Consider the following 23,110-nt stretch of genomic DNA (forward strand, 5'->3'; position numbering starts at 1 on the left):
GAGGCATTTCAGCATTCCTTTGGGAGATGGGGGTGTCTAGGAACAGACCCCAAGCATCTGGCTTCTCCTCAGGGCTTTCACCGCTGCCCCTCATGTTTCCCAGTCCCCATGTGTCCGATCCACCTGCCATCTTTCACAATACCCTTTGTGAGAAAGAAGTTGCTGGTGACACACTCTTCCCTGACAATCCCCTTGGGGGACAAAATAATGATCCTTCTCCCACATGGGAAACCCGAATGTCAGCACAATGCATTATCCACTGGGTCAGTCAAAGCCCAGCGGGTCTGGACAGGCCGCGGATGACTAGAACGTGCCTCAAAGCCACACAAATTCCTGAGTTTGCCAGTTGCTACCGTCAGTCCACACAGAGCGTGGTCAGGGGCCGTGACCACCTTTGGGCTGACCACATCCCCATGGCAAGATGGCGGCTTTCTCTCTGGTCTGTTGCTGGATTTGGTGTGGTTCAACTTCCCCGTTTTCCTGTTTCCCAGGGCAAACAGTGGGGGAAGAATGGGGGCAAGGTCTAGGAGGGGGGCAGGGCGCTGGGTTTTAGACTTTGGAGCCATGTTGTTGCTGCTTTTCCAATACTAGAAAATAATATTGGGGGGTACCTGGCTGGCTCAGTCGGAAGAGCATGTGACTCTCGATCTCGGGGCTGTGAGTTCGAGCCCCGCGTTATGTGTAGTGATGACTAAAAAAAAAAATAAACTTAAAAAAGAAAATAAAATAATATTGTGCTTTTTATGGTCAGCCTCTTTCCAACAACACTGAGACGTGGATACTATTATTATTTCCCATTTTACAGTCGAAGAAACCAGGGTATGGGGAGTCGGGGAGGTTCCCGAGGCTCACCCAGGTAGAGCCAGAATTAACATCTAGAAGGAAAGCCCCCCCTTTACACACCATTTCTTCTACTGTTCCCACCCTGCTAAATAGTCTGCCATCACTGGGCCAAGTTGGAAGGCCACCACCGGAGTTGAGTCCCCTTCCCCCACCCACCTTGTTCTATGCTTCTCTAAAGTATTCGTCCTGAGGGCACTGGATGAGGGGTGGGGTGGGAAGAGATGGAAGGGGGGATGGAAACGCAGGGGTAAGAGAGGAAATGAGGCGGGTGGAGGAGGGATGGAAATGGGGGGAGGAGAGAGAAGGCAGAGCATAGGGCCCCTTCCCGAACTGACTCATCCTTCTCGCCACCTTCTGGACAGGCCAGGTATTGGTTATGAGCTCTTCCCAGAGGGCATCCGGGGCTGCTGGCTTTTTACCTGGTTCCCGGAGACGCTTTGAACAATATGAGGATTTGAGCCCTTGGAAAGCCGTGACAGGTCTCAAAGGGCCAGACACATATGCGGACGTGCCCAAGTGAACAGAAAGGCGGACCCCGTCAAAGCACACTGAACCAGTCCCTCAGGTCACACATTACACGCACCACACCTGCCCCCCACCCTACGCGCAAGCATGACACTTGAACAACAGGGGAGTTAGCGGTGCTGACCCCCCGCACAGTCAAAAATCTGTGTTTAACTTTTGGTTTTCCCAAAACTTAACTACTAATTGCCTACTGTTGACGGGAAGCCTTACTGAGAACACGGTCAACAAACTCGTATTTTGTTTGTTCTATGTATTCTATACTGTATTCTTACAATGAAGTAAGCTAGGGAAAAGAAAATGCCATTAAAAAAATCATTTCCACTACTGTATGCATTTACTGAAAATCCGTTCCTCAGTGGACCCGCGCAGTTCAAACCCATGTCATTCAAGGGTCACCGTCACTAGTCAGCCCCTGTCCCCCTCTGAGCTGATCCTGCCACCCTAGTCTCCTGCCTTCCTATGATGCCACCCTCACGTATCAGCATCTTTGGTTCTAAGTGAAGTCTGTGGCTCTTCATTCTTTTTTTTTTTTTTTTTTAATTTTGTTTCAGAGAGAGAGAGAGACAGGGAGAGCAGAGGAGAGGGGCAGAGGGAGGGAGAGAGAGAATCCCAAGCAGGTTCCACGCCCAGAGCAGAGCCTGATACGGGGCTCCATCCCACGACCCTGGGATCATGACCTGAGCAGAAGTCAAACTCGGAGGCTCAACTGACTGAGCCACCCAGGAGCCCCTGGCTTTTCATTCTTCACACGAGCGGAGTATTTTCTCGCTCTTGCCCTGGACAGAACCCTGAATAGCACTGCTCTGTCCTTGTGGGCCTGGCTGGGGGTTGGTGCCTGTGAGGACCTCGGGGCCGGGGCCGGAAGCTCACCTGCAGAGACGAAAAAGATGCCCGCGCTGAGGATGACATTGTGTCTGCTTCGGTGGAATTCGCTGGCCGCCACGCAGAGCCCGCCAAAGAAGAGCAGCGTGACGCTGAGGATGGGGAAGACACTGGAGGCCCTCACAGCTCCTGCGGAGAGAAGGGGAGAGGGTTCCACCTGCGTCCCCGCCAGCCCCGGGATCCACCCATCCCAGGCACAGGCGCCCCCTGGGGAAAACAGCACCTGCGGAGGAGGACAGAGCCTGCATCTAACATGGGTGTGAGACCACTACGGCCGCTCAGGGCCCTGTGCTCGGTGCTAACGCTCTCCAGTCGCCATCCTGAAATTCTTAATCAGTCTGTCTTTGAATTGCGTTTTAGAAGTGAAGCCTGATGGGCCCACGGACATTGCACTAGGGGACTCGGAGCCTTGATTTGTGTCATCGTCTCTGTCTCCCCACACTCCCTTCTCCTTGGGATGGGACCTTAGCTGCCCATTCTCCTGCCCCAACCAGTGATCACTGGCACCCTTCGTTCCTGGTGGGGGCTGGGCATGGACGGAGGAAGGGTCAGGGTTCGGTGCGAGCCCCAGGCACCTGCAAAGCTATGCATTCACCCCTCAGAGTGTCTCCATGCCCCTCGGGGTAGTGTGACATTAGGTAGGCAAATAAAAGACACTGTGACAGATCAAGAGAGAGAGAGAACAGAAAAGAAGAAAAAGCTTTTTTGCCTGTGTTTTGAAGGAGGACCTGGGATCTTCCTTCACCCTGGACCCTGCCAATTCTGTAGCCAGCCCTGCACCCAGAGTCTCTCCCATCGGCTCACACGCTGTTGGCCAAAATGCAGAGCCTTTTCCCACTGCACACCTATCTTTGCCTATTCCTTGGTCTGGCAATATTCTCTTGGTACCCACTTAGTCACCGAATGAACAAAGGAGTTTACTTATCCATGCAACAATGTTACTGTGTACCTACTGGATGCCAGGCGCTGTGCTGGGCCCTCAGGTACCACCAGTGGACATGTGCGGCCACCCCCAGGGCACAGGAGCTGCCCTTCAAAGTAGGGGCTGGCTGAGGGGCTGGAGCAGCTCCTGGAGGCCCCTGTGTTAACTCTTTAGCTCCTGGATCATGGAGAGGCCCTAAGGGAGGCCCCTTAGGCCTTGGGGAGGGGTCCTATGGTAGGGGTTCCAATATTTACCCAGCCAGTATAAGGGTATTTCCTGATCTGTCCAGACCAGAATATACCAGTTGAATAAATTCCATGTTCACGGTATACAAAAGAGTTAGGGTCCCAGGTCTCATGGGGCTTACAAGCCAGTTGAGTTGACAGTCAGACATGGCTATGTCATCTGCAGGCCCCAGTGCAAAATGAAAATGCAAGGTCTCTTGTTCCAACATTAAGCATTTCAAGATGGCGACTGGAGAGAATTGAACACCATGAGGCTCTTGGAAGGGCCGGGGATGGTGAGAAGTTGTAGGATTTAGGGTATATTTCTTTTGATCGATCGATCGATTGATTGATTTAGAGCAGGGGAGGGGCAGACAGAGAAGGAGAGAGAAAGAATCCCAAGCAGGCTCCAAGCTGTCCGCGTGAAGCCACATGTGGAGCTTGAACTTACAAACCCCGAGATCATGACCTGAGCCAAAGCCAAGAGTCGGGTGCTAACCGACTGAGCCACCCAGGCGCCCCAGGATATGATCCTAAGGTGAAGCCACCAGAACTGGCAGTGCGTGGTGGGAGACACAGGAGCTGAAAACCGTGCCCATATCTGGTGCCATGCTGCTGAGCTCAGGGTGGTGCCCAAAATGCCTAGGGCATGTGCAGGTGCAGCAGTGAGGGGTGGGGGGTCACGGCAGGAAGGGTGTCAGTTCATTTTTGGCCTTGGGAAGTTCAAAGCTGAAGGTTCAAGGCTTTCAAGCCCCCCATTCATGGTGACCCTACCCCTGCTGTTTCTCTTTGCTACTGCACGGAGGTGCTTATGTGCCAACTGCCAAACTCTTTCTACAACTTAATGTCATGTCACAAAAGTTTTCTGAAAGTCTGGTAGCTGATTTAGCCAAGGGGGCTGCCTGGGAAGGGCATTGGAGTAGACATGGGGTGAGGGTGTGCGGGCACACAAGGGTGAGGTTCTCTTAATGAGAAGAAAATGAAAGAGTGTTTGCTTTTGCTTAAAGACAGCCACCCACATACCCAGCACTGGAGTCTGGGCAGACCCGGGGCCCCATAACAGCGTCCCTCCCAACACTCTGCTTCCATGGTGAGGTTTTGGGAGAGGCTGGATTCCCTGCTTCCTTTAGCCCCCAGTCGAGGGGTACCCTGGGGAGGGGGGCTCTGGAGTCCCGGGTGGGCACATGAGCCTGGCTGCAGACACAGCTCATTTATAACTTCTCAATATTGACACGTATGACTTATGGGCTTCCATTTGGACCCTCAGCCTGGGACCCCACAAATATCAGGGGTTGATCTGCCTCCAATGGCTTCAAGGGAAACTTGCGAACAAACCTTTAAAGCATTCGTTCGCATAGTGTATTGGCAGGAATTACGCAAATATTCAATGTGATGAGTTTAATTGATTGAAAGAGCCTTTAAATTAAAAAAAAAATTTCAAAGCATGATTAAATTATGATTATGCACAAAGAAAACAATCTGAATGTTTGATGCTCTTGAATTGTGTTGCTTATAAAGGTGCAACTTTGCAAGGTGGCTGCAGTAACGACGTGGCAACCAGCTGGTGGCCAGACTCACTCTTTACCCACAAACGAGACACAGGGTTGCAGGTGTCTGCCTCAGGACGTCGCCTCTGTGATTTATTCTACTTTCATTTTAGCTCTATGGACACAAGGGGGCTTCAAACAAAAACGTTTTACTGTCTTCCTCCCCTACTTACTTCTTTCCTCTACTGTTCTTCCTCCCCAAACTATCTAGGGGTAAGTTGAGGTTGGAGACCCCTGCAGGAGCGCGCCCCTGGCTCCGTGTGCTGGGGTCGGGGATTCCAAAATTCCCAGCGGGACATTTGTGTACTCGTAAAGGCCTCTCCTTAACCTCAGCCTGATTCTGTGGCCAGTGAAGTGTGGGTAGACTGTGGGATGGGGGCAAGGACCCTCACCTTCTTAGGGGGAGCAAAATACTCTGTTGGAAAAGCAATCCACCTCTGGGAAGAACTTAAATCAGTTTTGCAAGTTGTGAAATAGAAGTTATAGCTGTGTTTCACCTCCAGCAGGGCAAACATCACCATGTTGCATTAAAGCAGGAAAGAAAAACAAAGAAAAACCATGCGTACTCAGTAAAATCCCCCTGGAGATGACACTAAGGTCATTCTTCTGAGGAGGTCCATGTACGAAGCAACATCTCTACATGTGGCCTGTAGTCCCCATACCAAATTTTTCTGCTGCTGGTACAAATTCCCATAGGCATTTGGATAAATCCTACTAGATGCATAAGGACCGCAAACAGAGAAATGGTATGTTTACATTTTAAAAATCATCTTAAAAACAACTATTTCTTAATCGGCCCTACTACCCCTTACATTGTAATGTGGTTCAAGGCTCATACAGAGACTTACAGTCCGTCTGCAGACCAACAGGTGTGAGTAGGGCTAAAAATGGTTGAAATTGAAACACCATTCTTCTTGAGCTAGGAGTTACAAACATACTCTGAATAGGACAATTTATTGAAGTTTTTATTATTTTATTTTATTTTTAAAGTTTATTTTTGCGAGAGAGAGAGAGAGAAAGCAGGGGAGAGAAAGAGAGAGACAGAGAGGGAGACAGAAAATCTGAAGCAGGCTCTGTGTGGACAGTGGAGAGCCCTACTCAGGGGTCGAACTCCTGAACCTCGAGATCAGGCCCTGATCCCAAGTTGGACACTTAACTGACTGACCCATCTAGGTGCCTCTCTTGAAGTTTTTATTTGTTTTTTGTTTTTTTTTTTAATTTTTTTTTTCAACGTTTATTTATTTTTGGGACAGAGAGAGACAGAGCATGAACGGGGGAGGGGCAGAGAGAGAGGGAGATACAGAATCGGAAACAGGCTCCAGGTTCTGAGCCATCAGCCCAGAGCCCGACGCGGGGCTCGAACTCACGGACCGCGAGATCGTGACCTGGCTGTAGTCGGACGCTTAACCGACTGCGCCACCCAGGCGCCCCTTGAAGTTTTTATTTGTAATAGCCATAAAAAAAAAACAACCCTTTACTTTTAACATTCCCTAACAGTAAATTTAGTCAATGCCTTTGAAATTCCCTTTTGTCTGAGCTTGACACACATTTTGTTGAAGAAGTTACATTCAGATTATGTTAAGCCCCAAGTTCTCTCTGTGCCTAGATCAATGTCAGGCCCCTATTTGCAGCTGGACTTTGCTATGCTTGTCTCATGCGACAGATAAGAGAGAGCCCACATTGCTTCATCATTCCAAGTGGAGCCCTGGGCTGAGGGTAACGTGTGTGAGCTCAGTTAAATTTCTTGAGCCTGTCACGTAGATGACATTATCATCTCCATATCCGACTAGATAAAGACGGCTGAGAGATGGAAAGGTTAAGCAATTTGACCCAGGTTTAATCCACCCAGTAGGGAGTCAGACAAGGGTAAAAGCCCAGACCAACCAGAACCCAGAAACCTCACACCAAGCCATCATCTCTTCTGCCCCTCACGTGATGCCTTTGTGACCGTCCCGCGTCAGATCCAGGTTACTGGTCTCGGGACAATGCCAGCCCACATGCTGGCCCTGCCCCAATAGGACGGGAACTGCAGAGAGGTGAACTTGGATTTACATCTATTCTCCCAGGGCTTGCCCCTTAGGACTGTGCCCATTAACACCTCAACTCAACTCTCTCAGGAAGGCGAAAACTTGTGTTCTAGTTGAAGAAAATTCCTTAGATTTTCTCCTAAGCAGACTAAAAAGAACCTTTCAGTTTTGACTCACCTACTTTTCCCCTTTCTATTTCTGGTTTATTGACATTAAAGAGACTTAGATATCAGAATCGCTTGAATGTCTCTGTCTAGTAGCAAAGGTCCCAGAAGCTCCTTTGGAGTATCCGTTTCCAGGGGTGAGCATTGAGGAGCCTCAGGGGCAGCCGGGTGACTGCAGGGCCACCCTCCCCTCCCTGTCCCCCCCACCCTGGGGGAGACCCCAGAAGTGGAAACTTACGCAGGAGGTACTCTGCTGTGTCTTGTTCATAGTCTGCGTCTTCAGGGAAGTGATCGATTTTCTTGCACACTCCTCGGAAAGCCCCTGTGGAAACAAATGTGGGCCTGAGCTGGGGGAGGAGCCAGAGCCCCTGGGGTGAGCCTGGGTCCTCACCCCTACGGTGAAGATCCTTCCATGGTTGTTGCTGGCTGTGCATATTGTTGGCCCGTCAGCATCTGTCTGGGACACAAAAGAGAGACAAGTAGAGGAGGAAAAAAAAAAAGAAGCAGAAGACTTAACTTTTTTGCCTCCTAGATTTTTTGCATGACGTTGAGATCTATTGGAAAGGGCAAATAGCTATGAAACATAATCATTCATTATGAGGACTGCTTTATCTATCTCCCCCCCCCCCCCCCCGCCACACACACAATTGGAGAGGAAAAAAAGAAGGAAATGGAGTTTGTGTGTATTAATTTTCCGTTTTATCGATGAGGAAACGGGCCTAAGAATTTTGCTTGAGCTCACATGGTAAATAGGGGAGCCAGCATTCCAATCATGATCTGCTGACTCCCAGGTGTCTACCCTGGGCGTAGCTTCAGGAATAGCACACTGCCCCTGATCCTGCTCATATCTGACACGGACTATCCCCTCACTCCTTCTCCTACCCTGAGTCATAGTCTGCTGTGCTTGGCTGTGTGGCCCACGCCTTCAGGAGACACAGAATGCACAGGTTTCTTGCAGAAACTGTCAGCATTTGCTTCCTTTTTTCTCTTCAAGATCAGTTTATAAAAAATGTTTATTTGAGACAGAAAGAGAGTGGGGGAGGAGCAAAAGAGAGAGAGAGAGAGAGAGAGAGAGAGAGAGAGAGAGAGAGACAGAGAATCCCAAGCAGGCTCTGCGCTGTCAGTGCAGAGCCCGACCTCACGAACCCCTGAGATCATGACCTGAGCAGAAATCAAGAGTTGAACACTTAACGGTGCCACCCAGGTGCCCCTAATATCAGTTTGACTTAAATCATTTTGGGTATTTGATAGTCATTGTGGGTGTTTGTTAACTAGGCAATTAACCAATCTCTGGGGCAGCTAATGGCTGTGCCAGTTCTTATAAATGACAGCAATTTCTGAACTCCTCACCTTAACCCAGCAGGACATTATGCATCATTGTTCTCATCCCAGCCTGAGAAGGTGGCATGGAGGGGAGGGGCAGTGTGATGTCACGGAGAGTAGACAAGGTTTTGGATCACACAGATCTGGCCTTATACTGCAGCACAGTTACTATAAGGATTAAATAAAGTACGTGAAGTGGAGATAATTTTTGCAAAACTCCAGGCGTGCCATCATAACAGCTAGTGCTTATTCAATGCTTCCAGTGGACCAAGCACAGAGCTGAAACCTGACATCCCTTCTCTCAGTTACTCTTGTCCACCTCCCTGGGAGGTAGGGGCTATTAATCCTGACATTTGATGATGAGGCAACCCAGATCACAGAGGAGACTGAGGTGTCACAGCTGGAGAGGAGAAGAGCCGATATTGGAATCCAAGCTTCAAAGCCTGTGGTTTTCACCATTAGACTATGAAAGGTAGCCATTATTATTATGTCGATTATTATCTTGTAATAATGAGTGTCATGCCCTTAACCCCTGCTACAAGTAGGCTCTGAGCCAGAGGCATTTCCCAACAAATGTCATGCGATATGCAGAACATCTCCTTGGTTCTGATTCTCTGCTCACCAGGCAAAGGGTGGACACAGAACCAAGGAGAGGTTCCTGGAGAGAAGACTTGCAGATTAAAGGAAATTCTTGGAAGAAACACAAAGTCATAGCTTCTTCCCTGATATTGAAAGAAAAAGCCTTCATTTTTTTTTTCTTGTTCAGACTGTGTAAAAATTTTTGAATATTTATTTGAGAGAGAGAGAGAGAGAGAGAGAGAGAGAGTGAATGGGGGAGAAGAGCAGAGAGAGGGAGAGAGAGAGGATCTTAAGCAGGCTCCACGGTCAGCGCAGAGCCCGACGTGGGGCTCGATCTCAGGACCACGAGATCATGACCTGAGCCGAAATCAAGAGTCGCATGGTTAACCGAATGAGCCACCCAGGCGCTCCTTTTTTTTGTTGTTGTTGTTTAGATTTTAGAGTTCCATTCGCATATTCCTGTTAGTTTGTAAACCCCATTCCCTTCCAGCTAGTTGAATAATAAGTCACAGGAAGTCACACACGCTGAGCCCATGCCATGTACTGGGTGCTAACCTCATTCCTTTACATGTTTTATCCTTGTTAGCTCTCAAAACTGCCTTATGAAGTACCTGGCATTTTGATCCTCTTTTACAGGCGAGAACACAAAGGCTTAGGAAAGTGAGTGATTCGTCAAGGCACACAGCCATAAATGGCATTCTCATAAGTGGCATGCTTGAATGGAAGTCTGCCTGACTCCAAATTTAAAATTTTTTAAATGTTTATTTATTTTTGAGAGAGAGAGAGAGAGAGAGAGAGAGAATGAGTGGGGAGGAGCAGAGAGAGGGAGACACAGAATCTGAAGCAGGTTCCAGGCTCTGAGCTGTCGGCACAGAGCCTGATGTGGGGCTCGAACTCACGAATGGTGAGATCGTGACCTGAGCTGAAACCAGGAGTCGGCCGCTCAACCAACGGAGCCCCCCAGGGGCCCCTCCAAAGCCAGAGTCCTAACCACTGTTGTGAACTGCACTCTCTTCCACACATTGAGAGTTGCCAGCAACATCCTGGGCCAGGTGGCTTTATGATAATTTCGTGGTCTATCCACAGCCACCAATTGTGGAAATGAATCGGACCAGGGAGTGATTTTTTTCCACCAACCATGTTTTTTTGCCCCATAATCTACGCTGGGGACCACCGAGCAAGGCAAAGGTGGTGGTTGTAGGACCGCCTCCTGTTTGTTGTTTGACAGGCACCACAAAGGCTTTGATAGGAAGAAACGTTGGAGCTGAGAACGAAATGTGGACGTTACTGAGACAGACCCGTCGGATCCACGTGGAAATAAAGAGCTCCGCGCATGTCTGCACCTGCTTGCGAACCGGGCCTTACCCGAGGTGGTTCACACCTGGAAACTAGAGCTTAGAGCCAGCAAACACCGGAAGCTCCCGGAGAAACAGTCCCCGGTATTTAGGGTCTCAAGCCACCCACCACCTGTTCTTGCACAGCCCATGAGCTAAGAATGGTTTTTGCATATTTAGATGGCTGGAAAAAAAAACAACCCGAAGAATATTGTTTCATGACACGCAAAAAACTACATGAAATTCAAATTTCAGTGTCTGCAAATAAGATTGTATTGAAGCACAACCGTGCCTGTTTGTTTACGGCTTCCACGCTATGATGGCAGAGCCGCGGAGTTGTGGCAGAAACGGCAAAGCCAAAAAATATTTACTATCTGGCTGGGGAAGGTCTTGCTGATCTGTGGTCTGAAGATCCCTGTCCTGTGAGAGAACACAAAAAGAGGAGTCTGGGCCTTCCGGGGACTCTCGGAGGACATAATCCGAGCTGGTTCTTCTGAAGGGGATAACATCTAGGGCAAATCTGGGTCACGGAATGTTCTGTTTGGTGTTTTTGCCTGGTTTGTTTTATTTTTTACCTGCGGTAGTTTAATGCCTATTTTGATGTATTTTTTTTTTAAGTTCAATATGTTGCTGCAATTTAAAATTCAGGATATGTCACACGAAAGCCTCATTTACCGCTTCTGTTAAAAAAATGGGGATCTCTGTCCCACATCTCCATGTGAAAATACTCCCCTGCACCTGGGGAGTCGGCCGCCCCCTGGAGACCGGTGCGAACTTTCCAGCTGGCCAGATTCCCCACCTGGCTCTCTGGCACTTGAGCTACCTGTGGCGAATTACCTCCCCCAGCCTCAGTTTCTTCCTCTGTAGAATGACGACAGCAACAATAATGTCGTGGGGGTTGTCATGAGAATGAACGGAGCCTCTAACAGCAGACAGAGCGTCGGCTGGTATTCTCAGCATATACTCTTTTTAATCGGGCAATGACGTAAACCACTTAGCACAGCTCTTGGCACATAGTAAGAGCTCAATAAATTATAGCTATTACTACCATTGGTTTTGGTAGGTATTTTAGGACCAGAAGAGACACATTGGTGCCAGGTTGAGATTTAAAAAAACAATCTAAAACGAAAGGGAATCAAGAATTTCCCTGAGGAAGACTCCACGCTGAAAAGGAAGCTGCTGCCATCACGACTCATCAAAAAGTGAACTTGGCTGTTCATGCAAAGAGCACATTGCCAGCTCCCTGAAATAACCACTGTTTAGCATTGCTGTATATTTCCTTCCAGACTTCCCCCCCCCTCCATGCTTTCACACACAAATGGTTTTATAAAATTGAGATCATGATGTTCTTCTCACTTACATTTTTCTCAGGAGTATTTCCCCCTATCAGTAAATCTAAGAAAAACAGGATGGGTTGGACTTGCCCACGAACCGCAGAGGGTGGAACCAAGAGAGACGTTGAAAGCATCTTCCCTGCAAGGATGAGGCAGGACACAGGGACAAGCACTCACCCAGCACAGTTTAAGCCAAGGCCCTGGGGCAGAGAGAAGCAGAAAGCAGGAATGTGGTAAACTGGGAGGAGGATCGGTGGTGGGAGGTGATCTGGGCACAGATCTGGTGGTTACAGGGGAGAGGCAATGTGCACGCAGGGTAGGGCAGGTGTGAGACCTAGGCTGTGAGAACCCACAGACCGCAGGACCCCGGGAAGAGGTCTGGAATGGAAGAGAGAACCAAGGTAGATTTCCTGGCGTGTCAAAGTGAATCAGTTGCAGAGACTGGCTTTCTGGTGAAAACAAGCCTCATCCTGGGCAGAAAAGAATGTGCTGATGGTTCATCTCTGGCTCAGCCGATGGAAAAACACGTCTTCCGTAAGGGGAAGGGGACTTTCTTGCAACCAACAAGCCTTCTTAAAGGTCAGACCCTAGAAATATTCCCAGTAAAATAAAAAATGAGGTAAGAACGCCCACCATCGCTTCTGTTATTTACCATGGTTCTACAAGTTCTAGTGCAAGAAGAAATAAAGCAGAATTGAGAGTAACAGGCAATAGAAAAAAATAGGACAAAATTATCATTTTTTTTCCAGGTGAGAGAATAGTCTGCTTAGAAAGCTCGAGGCAATTTGCTGGACAAAATATTAGTATGAATGAAAGAGCTCAGTCAGGTGGCTTCTTCTAAGCTATTAAACCACATAAGAAAGAAGTAATAATTAAGTCATTGTGGCACCGATGTTTGAAGAGTAACATTGATCAGAATATTTGTCAATGCAGAGAAATATTACAAGGAAAGCAAGAAGCAGTCCATTATCCCATGCTCAGATAATCGCCGTTAACTGAAAAGAATAGAGGTATTCAGGGGTGCCTGGATGGCTCAGTTGGTTAAGTGTCTGACTCTTGATTTCAGCTCAGGTCATGATCTCATGGTTTGTGAGATTGAGCCCCACATCAGGCTCTGTGCTGACAGCATGAAGCCTGCTTGGGATTCTCTCTCTCTTTCTCTGTCTGTCTCTCCCTGGCTCGTGCTCGCTCGCTCTCTCTCAAAAATAAGTGAATAAACTTAAAAAAACGGAGGTATTCATAGTTGGAAAATTCAGACAGTATATATCAAAAGGCATAAGATTAAAAGTGAAAGCATTTCCGTAACCCCCCCCCCCCAATTCTGTCACCTGATAGCTCAGTAGGGCGACTTCTGTTGACCAAATGTTGAGTGAAATCATGTCTATGCTGAGATCTGAAGGGTAATTAAAAGTTCATCGGAAGAAGGGAGGTGTGTTGTCCCAGTCAGAGTGCAATAGCGTGCGTGTCATCGAGAGGGAGAGGAAAACTCGTTTGGGAACTCAGAGTAACTGAGGGTGTTTACAGCAGCAGTGGTGGTTGGTCTGAACGACAGTTCCAGTGGTTCCCGGTGGGTGGCAGAAAGGTGCTGGGAACCTGGGATAGGGCAGATATGACATCTGGGCTGTGACGATTGGTCGCTTCAAACTTTGTCCCCCCCCTTCCTAGGAATTCACTAGTGGCCAAGGCAGAAGATTCTGGTTCTAGGAACGTACATTCTCACTGGGGACAGAGTCTCCAGACTACATAGATGAACAAGGTCCCTGTGCTTTGAAGGAAACAGAACAGATGATGTCATCGTGACTAGGCATGGGGTGGGGGCAGATGGTGAGCAATTTGGGGCAGTGTGGTGGTGGTTGGGGGGGGGCGGTGTTCGGGCTCTGACCTGCATAAAGAGAAGGAGCCAGTTATGTGAAGAGTGCAGAGAGGGCTTTCTAGGCAGAGGCATGGGCTCTGAGGTGGGAATGAGCTTCATTAGTTTGAGGAACAGAAGGAAGCCCACAGGGGCAAGACAGGATCTCTTGTGGCAGATTTACTGGGTCAAACTTCAGCGAGAACAAGCCTAGACCACCTGCTGTGCCAAGTTTGGGCAAGGGCCAGATAGAGCTTTTCTGGGTCATCTTAAGACAGCTCTGCTCAAGTGTGTTTGGCCTCGGGTCCAGAAATACTGGACACAGAGCAAACAGACCTTCTCAAGTTTGAAGTCCTGAAGGGAGACCCTGAGTGAGGGGCAGCCATCCACTGGATGTCCCTCCTCCAGCATCAGCAGAACCTCCAGATGGTTTTCCAGGAAGGACCCCCACATCTGCCTGCTGAGTGCAGTGTGCATAGCCCACACTGATGGTCCTGGGAGAGAATTTGGTGGCTGGGGCACCTGCCTTCCCCAACCTAATAAAGGGACATCACTTCTGAGTAGTCTCTGGATGGTTACCATGTGCTCAGAATGACGGTGGCCCTCTCAGCTCAGTGCCAGTGCCCAGAACATGGTCCAGCCCAGGAACCCTGCCAACCCAGTGCCTGGACCTTGGCACCCATCTCAGCCAACAGCCCATCTGGGGCACCCAAATTTCAGGTCCCCAAAGTCCAGCTCAGAGCTCAAAACCAAGGCTAAGTGGAGACCGGAGCTCTCAGTCTAGAGACATAGGTCTTTTGTTAGGTCCCCATCGTGACGACTTTGCCTTAAGGAATCAGGAACGAACAAACATCAAATTTGTTTATGCACCAGGAATACTTAAGAAAGCAAAAGTTACTGCCTGACTGTGAGAATGTAATAGAATAGAGCTCTATTACGGAGGATAAGAATAGCTTAAAACAGTGGTTTTCCAAATGGGCTGCATGTTGGAACTTCCGGAGTGGAGGCTGGGGTGGCTGGAAAATATTGGTGCTCTGTTTTACCCCCGGAGCTTTGTACTTAATCTATCTGGGCATGTGGAGTTTTCTATTTTATTTTTATTTTTTAATGCTTATTTTTGAGAGAGAGAGAGAACGAGCATGAGCAGGGGAGGGGCAGAGAGAGAGAGGGAGACACAGAATCCGAAGCAGGCTCCAGGCTCTGAGCTGTCAGTGGGTTCAAGCCTGATGTGGGGCTCGAATTCACCAACTGGGAGATCATGACCTGAGCTGAAGTTGGACACTTAACCGACTGAGCCACCCAGGCGCCCCTGGGCATCTGGAGTTTTCAAAGCTCCCCAGATGAGCCTAACTGTTCAGCTGAGATTGAGAACCACCCCCTTCCAGGTGAGTCCACTTGCAAGTAGGGACCTTTATTTCATAGTAAATAATGAGGTTCAAAGAGACGCTCCCATCTTTATCTTGAAAATGAAACGATCATCTATGAGCATACATTTGTTTTGTCTTATCTTTTCCAACTATGCGCTGGGATGAACAAAAAAGCAAGCTGTGTTGATTTTCAGCGGGAAGAGAACATAATTTCTTTCTGGTAAAATCACAAGAGCCCAATATGAAATCCTTCACTCTCCCAGCTGGATCGTAAAGTCTGACTTTCCCAGTAGGATCATAAAGTAGGTCCTTTTGGCAAAAAATATTTGAGTACGTCATCATCTTCTCAAGAGGTTCTCTTAATCCTTTGATATTCAAATCACTGGATGTGCCCTATAGCACATCATCCTTCTTGTTGATTTTTTCTTCTTCCATTGCTAACGGGTGTCCCTCCGCCCGGCTCCTGGGGCCCCCGGCTGGCATAGCACATCACTCCTCACATCCATTCCGTGACGCTCTGTGGATTTTGCTAGATGTGCAATCTCACTTTGCAATCGTTTTTGCCTCTATTTGCATTGCATTGGATTGTCCCATGTTGACAAGAGCTGGCAATCAGAGAGAGGCTGCCAGACAAAGATGGTGAATTGCGGGGTACGGAATGGGGGTGGGGGTGTGGGAGGGGGCAGGGAGGGTGTTTTAGTTGAGCCTGGTTTTATAAGTGGTCAGGCCATGCATGCACATATTCCCGTGAAGGGGATTTGCTTGCTTGTCCCCGCAACCGAGCACGTGCGGGGATTTGGGTAATGAGTTCCTGAACTAACCTGGTCTGTCTGAGCACATACAGTATAGCTATTACGGCTCATGGCTTCTAATAAGGGGACCACAGGAGTGAGTGAGTTTGGGAGAAAGAAAGATCCTCTTTGATCGAAGTGTACAACCCGATTCACTCTCGTTCAATGGATGTCTGTCGAGGTGCCTGGTTTGCATCAAGCTCTGTCCTGGGCACTTGGGGGTTTATCAGTGAACTAGATAGACTAGGTTCTGGATCTCAAGGCTGTTATGCTCTAGTGGGGAGACACCTACAGTGAAGGAAGAATAAATACACGTGTTTCTGTACAAAGGAAAAGGTCCTTTTAAATAGTGATACGTGCCATGAAAATAATAAACGTGGACTTTATTATTTTGACTCAGGGACGGACAGTCATGAGATTGGGCGGACAGGGAAAGCCTCTCCAAGAAGGTGCCATGAGTGAGAAGATGAAGCCACCCACGGGGAGATTTGAGGGAAGAGCTTTCTAGGAAGAAGGCATCACATAAGCAAAGGCCCTGGGGCAGGATAATGTGTAGTGTGTTTCTGGAACCAGGAGAAGTGATACAGAGTGAGTAGGGGGAGAGCAGTTCCATGAAGAAGCCAGACTAAGCTTTAAGCAGCTGAGAAACGCAGTCTGCCTTATAGTTTTAAAAGATCTCTGGACGCCAGGGGTTCGCAGAGGAACAGGAATGGAGTGCACCTTCAGAGGAATCATCGAAAGCCACTGTGAACCCTTTGAAGAAGTAACTGGCGATTGGGGGTGGAAAGGCAGGCCAGCCAGAGTCCTCGCACATCCACTTGAAGAGAGATGCCCAATGGAGAGAGCATCCTGCCTTGGGACCAAGTACGGGAAATTTAGCCAGGACAAGGGACTCTGGGTCCCTTCTCTGCACCTAGTTGATAGGCCTGCTTCCTTCCTTCCTTCCCTCCTTCCTTCCTTTGAGAGAGAGAGAGAGAGAGAGAGAGAGAGAGAGAGACTGAGGGGGAGGGGCGGAGGGGGAGAGAGAGAGGGAGAGAGAGAGACAGAGAGAGAGAATCTTAAGTAGGCTCCATGTTCATGTGGAGCTGATGCAGGGCTTAGTCCCACAACCCTGGGATCAGGACCTGAGCCAAAATCAGGAGTCAGACGCTCAACCAACCCAGCGCCCCTGGCTTGCTTCATTTCTGAAGAGCCTGGTGTTGTTGATCAGCCCATTGGGTGGCTTTGGGGTAAAATACTTTCCCTGGTCCTTAATTATTTGGCTAACTGCAGGTGCGACAGGAACACCAGCCTAACCCAAACTCAGGTCCTAGCCAGTCCCGGAGCCCAGAGCTCCGCCCATCTTGACCGAGATGATTGCAGTCCACACCTGTCCTCTGCCTCTCCTTTGCATTCGCACCCAACTGCACAGGCACCGGAGTGAGATTCACCAATGAGGCATGTATTTGGGGTACAGCAAAACAGGGGTACATAGAGGGAGAATGACACTGGAAATTATTTGATTTTTTGACTTTTACAAAAGAGCATTAAAATAGTATGGAAAAAAATCAGAAGTGTGTTGATTTTCCTTGTTTGATAGCTTTTTTTTTTTAATTTTACTTTCTTGAGAGGCAGAGACAGCGTGAGTAGGGGAGGGGGAGAGAGAGAGAGAGAGAGAGAGAGAGAGAGAGAGAGAGAGATTACCAAGTAGGCTCTGCACAGTGAGTGCGGAGCCTGACGCAGGGCTCGAACTCATGAAACCATGAGCTGAAATCAAGACTGGGATGCTTAACTGACTGAGCCACCCAGCACCCCAGTATTATTATTTTCAAGGTGGATTACTATGAGGGTGGGGTGGTCACCATAATCACTTGTGTGCTTCTGAAAGTCCTCCTAATCCTACCTAGGCAGGCACTCACAGGAGTGAGAACTCAGCCCGTTTCCTTACCACAGAGGCGGCCATGGCTGGGCAGGGACTCTGGGGAGAGGCCTGCAGCCCCTTCATTTCTGCTGTTTTTAGGTGATGGCATCTCTCCTCCAGAGGTGCCTGGGAAAGTTGCATCTACCTGTGAAAGGTCCATGAAGGTCCATGAAAGAGTCCACTGGACCTTTGTTTTAAAAAAAGCACACTCCTGGGCCCCTTACTGGAGGCACTAGTTAGAGTCTGAGAACCTGTGCTTCTTACCAGGCACCTCAGATCCCAGTGCACATCAGAGTCTGAGAGCCACGCTCTCTAGCCAAGTGGACACAAGGTCATCGTCACACGCACAAAGGCCGTGGCCGAGGACAAGGAAGGTGGGGTCTGGAGTGTGGAGGGTTTAAGGACAGCGATTCCCCCTTACAAGATCTGAAGCTGGAAGAGGCTGGAAACGGAACAAGGTTGTCTGAGGTCTTCCAACATGTGGGCACACCTGTGCCTTGGACTTAGCTTTCACGTTCACCAGTGTCAGCGGACTTCGGCACCACTCCCAAACGCAGTCCTGCACACGGCCACGGAGGCACGCTGACATTTGAAGGAGATTCGGTGACCTATCCCTCATGACCTGACCCCTCCGTTTGCTCTCTAACTTCTGCATGTCACATGTCAACGCCACAATCACAGCATCACGTGTGGAGGTGTGGCGTTCGAAAGGTTTTTATTTTGAGTGGACTTTATTTTTCAGATCAGTTTTAGGTTCACAGCAGAACTGAGCAGAAGGTACAGAGATGCCTCATATCCTTCCCATATCCTCCGCACACACAGCCCCCCCGCCCCACCCCCCGCTACCAGTGTCCCTCGCCAGAGAGGTGCACCTGTGACCATCAACGAACCTACCTTGACACGTCATTATCACCCAACAAATCCACCTGTTCGTCCCTCCATGTCCCCAGTCCTTGGCAACCACTGTGCTTGTTACGGTCTCCATAGTTCTGCCTTTTCCCAGCATGTCAGAGAGTTGGGATCACACAGTATGCAGCCTTTTCAGATGGGTTTCTTTCACTGAGTAATATGTGCGTAAGGTTCCTTCGTGTCTTGTTGTAGCTTGAAGTTCATTTCTTTTTAGCACGGGTTAAAATCTCATTGCCTGGATCTAGCACAGGTTTATCTATCCATTCCCCTACCGAATGATGTCTTGGTTGTTTCCAGGTTTTTGGCCTTTATGAATAAAGCTGCTATAAATATACACTTGTGGGTTGTGTGTGGACATAAACACCAAGGGGTTTCTGGGTAAATACCAAGGCATGTAATTGCTGGATCATATGGTCACAGTAAATTCAGTTTGGAAGGAACTGTCAAACCGTTTCCTTTAAAAGGCTTATTTATTTATTTTGAGAGTGAGAGTGAGCAAGCATGAGTGGGGAGAAGCAGAGAGAGAAGGAGAGAATCCCAAGCAGGCTCTGAGCTGTCAGTGCAGTTCCTCACATGGGGCTTGATCTTATGAACCTCGAGATCATGACCTGAGCTGAAATCAAGAGTCAGATGATTCACCGACTGAGCCACCCAGGCGCCCCACTGTTTTGAGTGAGTTTCTGTTCTCCACGTCCAGCAGTGAATGGGTTTCTGTGGCTCCACATCCTTGTCAGCATTTGGTATTGTCAGTGTTCTGGATGTGGACCATTCTAATAGGTGTGGAGAGGTATCCCGTGGTTTTAATTTGCATTGCATGACGACATACGATGTGGAGCATCTTTTCATACATGTACTCGACATCTGTATATATTCTTTGAGGATGTATCTCCTCTGTTATCTGTTCTATTTTTTAATCAGGTTGTTTGTTTTCTTATGGCTGAGCTTTAAGACTTCTTTGTATATTTTGGCTCACAGCCCTTTATCAGATGTGTCTTTCGCAAATGTTTTCTCTAGCCTGTGGCTTGTCTTCTTATCTTCTTGACATTGTCTGTCCAAAAGTTTATTTTTTAAATGCTGATTTGGCACTTTCTTCATTAGAAAAAAAAAAAAATTAATCCAGTGGAGCGTTTTAAAAAGCGGCGTCTCTTAACTCTTGAGAGAGCTGGACTCAGATTTCTGCGGCTACAAACTTTGTAAACATGTTGCAAAATCAAACCTGCAGCACCAGAGCCTGTGTTTAAACTGTCTGTGCAGGAAGTCATACTTTTTGACATTTTGTGCCATTCTGACTCTGCTAAATGGAGGAAAGGGAGAGAGAACCTCCGCGGTCTGTTTCCCCGCTACCCTGGGCTGCTCATTTCAACCTCCACTGGTCAGCTCTGCCCAGCGCTAAACAGCTTTGCTCCCAAGCAAATCCAGCTCAGGCCCTGACATTTATATCCAGAATCTTTTACTCTCTTCTATTCATTAAGCATGGGAGGTTGCCATGGCAACCATTAACCGCACCTGACATCCAGGAATAGTTCTGGCATTTTGAGCAAACACCACACTGGGATTTCGTTCTGCAAGGTAACCTTGCAGCCTGCACGGTTTCTCCCCGGAATCTGAGTTTTTCCTTCCAGGCCCTTTGCCTGGCTCAGAGGGGGAGAGAGAAGGCGGGTCTCTCCTTCTCGATTCCCCATTCCCCTGCCCACTCGCCCACTAGGATCTCCTCGGGACCTGCAGTATGATGGAGGGGTGGTGGGGTGTCTCTGGGCAGGACGTGTGAGGCCCGCAGCGCGCGCACGTGTGTGTGTGTGTGTGTGTGTGTGTGTGAGAGAGAGAGAGAGAGAGAGAGAGAGAGAGAGAGAGAGAGAGAGAGATGGGGTCGGCAGAGGCGGATGCCAACGTATTCCAGAAAAGCAGAGAATGGAAAGGGGTGTGCACATGACTGTATACACGTGTGCTGTCGGGGGTGTGAGCTTCTGTGCGTGGTGCACGCACGCCTGGGTTGCACCTGAACCAGAGCCACGGGCTGCGTGTGGAACCCACGGGACCTTCTCTCCCCTCTGCCATCCCGCCTTGTCCTTCCCGCATCCTCTCCCTCTTGCTATGCTCTAGATCAGCCATTCTCAAACTTGAATACGCGTGTGACTAGCCTGGGCACCCCTGAAAACGCAGGCCCTGAACACGCAGGTCTGGGGGAGACCCTGAGATTCTGCCTGCTTCTGGGATTGCTAACCAGTTCCTGGGTGCTGCTCATGCCCCTGGTCCATGAACCACACTTTGAATAGCCAGGCCTGGCTGACCCCAGAAGCACCCCCCCCCACCCCGAAACTGAAATAGCACTGGTGCCTGGACCCTACCATGGAGATTCTATCAGAACCTGTGGATATGGGCCCCGTCTTTTTATTTAACTTGTTTTTTAAATTTTTTATTTACTTTTGAGAGAGAGAGAGAGACAGACAGAGCACGAGCAGGGGAGGGGCAGACAGAGAGGGAGACACAGAAGCCGAAGCGGGCTCCAGGCTCTGAGCTGTCAGCACAGAGCCCGACGCGGGGCTCGAACTCACATTCGTGAGATCATGACCTGAGCCGAAGTCGGATGCTTAATCGACTGAGCCACCCAGGCGCCCCGGGCCCAGTCTTTTTTAGAGGCTCTGCCAGGTTATTCTAAGGTGCAGCCGCAGCCCTGGGTCTGCTGCTCTCCTTACTGTTCCTCTAACACACATTTTCTGTCTGTGAGACCTTTGCTGTGGCCGGCCTGTCTGCCCGACCACTCTGTCCTGGGCCTTCGGGGAGCTGGCTCGTTCTTAACACTCAGGTCTCCGCCTGCCTTAACCGCTTCCAGTCACTTCCTTCGTAGAGCTTATGATTCTATGTGAGTGTGCTAATTATTTCTATTTATTGCCTTGTTTACTTTCTGACTCCTTCACTGGAATACAAGTGCCTGTGTATCTCAAACGTCTCACACGAGACCTCATGCAAAGTAGGTAATGTGTGAGTATTTACCAGATGTCTGTCCGTTGTGTGTTGCATGGGAGGGAACCTCAGACAAGGTGGCTTCTCATGGGATAATGAGCAAAGTTGTTAACCTGGCCTGTGTGGTCCTGTGTGATCTGGCCCTTGCCCACCCACAGCTTCTTCCACCCATACTCCTCTTGGCTCCACTACATACTAGCTGTTTATCCTCAGGCAAGTTACTTGACTTCTCTGAGCTTTAGTTTCCTTAGCTTAAAATGGGTATAATGATGCTACCCTTGGAGGGCTGCTACAAGTGTTAAAGGGACAGTGTTAAGAGCCAAAAATCTTGGAAACATCTTCTGGTGGTTTTATGGGTTGGATTCACTATATGGGTGACCAGGAAAGAGGTCCATAATGGGTATATTTTTTAAAAGTTGCAGTTCAATATGGAAGCCCTCATCTCATTTTTGTAAGCAAAAAATATGTGCAAATGGATTATAAGGCAGTTAATGTGAATGGTGGCCTCAGGAGTTGAGCAGTGCACTGCCTGAGCAGCTGTACATAGGTTCTTTTGTGGATTGAAGCTAGATAGGTATTGATTTAGATTTCAAATAGTCATGGATACAGATATGCACACAGATATGTCTCAGTAGGCACAGGAAAAGATTAATAAAGTTACTTTCAACAGTGGTTACCTCTGTGGGGTGGGGAGGGCATAGCATTTGAGTGGCAGAATTGGGAAGGCAACTTTTGCCTCTTACTCTCTATTTTTTTAAAGTGGATTATGAGTGGGTTTTGCTTTCTTTGACTCTGTTTTCCTGTATTTCTCAAATTTAAAACCTGAAAATTTTAAAGTTTAAAACTAAAGGCAGAGATAACATATAAGGAAATGTCTAGCTGATCGCTGTCTGGTGTGGGGTTGCGTGTTCAGGAAACAGGGCAACTAGAGGGGAACGAGAGGCCATCGAGAGTCTGCATGATGGGGGCGGTGGGTGCAGGTAGGTTGGAGGCTAGAAGAAACCCTCAGCATGAAGCTCACAGCTTGTCTTGGCAGTTTCTGGCCGTACCCAGGGGTGCCCCAGGGTTCCTTGGAAGTGCTAACGAGCTCACAGAGCTGTCCTCGGGTGCGGGCTGGGCCGTGTTTCTCTGGGGCATCTGGAGGTGGTGTCTCCTCTGTCTCACCTAACTACACAATGATGCTGATGTGAGGATCTCAATCCAAGCAGGTCAGTGGGAGTCACCAGGAGGGAATGGTGGCGGCTCCACGTGAGTTCCGGGCTGTTTTGCTCTCCTACTCGTGCGTTTCTAGCTTCTAATGCAGGTTCTGCCATGGTGCTAGCTGTGTAACCTTGGCAAGTGATGTCTCAGTTTCCTCATCTGGGAAATGGGCATAATCATAGTTCTTAACTCTCAGGGTTGTTGTGAGGATTGAATGAGATCAAATAGATGAGGCAGATAGCATGCTGAAATACTCATTTTTAAAATTAAAAAAAATTTTCCAATGTTTACTTTTGAGAGAGAGAGAGCACACATGAGAGAGTGGGGGAGGGGCAGATAGAGAGGGAGACACAGAATCTGAAGCAGGCTCCAGGCTCCGAGCTGTCGGCACAGAGCCTGACACGGGGCTTGAGCCCACAAACCGCAAGA

The 23,110-nt window shown here is 48.8% G+C and overlaps 1 protein-coding gene across 1 annotated transcript in view; it reads right to left on the bottom strand.

Moving 5' to 3' along the window:
• CACNG3 (calcium voltage-gated channel auxiliary subunit gamma 3) overlaps positions 1-23,110 on the bottom strand; it is an 83,856-nt gene that overhangs the window by 4,196 nt on the left and 56,550 nt on the right. The window contains exons 2-3 of the mRNA XM_047838914.1: positions 7,373-7,456; positions 2,239-2,379 (exon numbers count right to left, since the gene is read on the bottom strand). Of these exons, the coding sequence (XP_047694870.1) occupies positions 2,239-2,379; positions 7,373-7,456 (225 nt within the window). The remainder of the gene's footprint in view (positions 1-2,238; positions 2,380-7,372; positions 7,457-23,110) is intronic.

Source organism: Prionailurus viverrinus, chromosome E3 (genome assembly GCF_022837055.1).
Source record: "Prionailurus viverrinus isolate Anna chromosome E3, UM_Priviv_1.0, whole genome shotgun sequence".
Classification (NCBI taxonomy): Eukaryota; Metazoa; Chordata; class Mammalia; order Carnivora; family Felidae; genus Prionailurus; species Prionailurus viverrinus.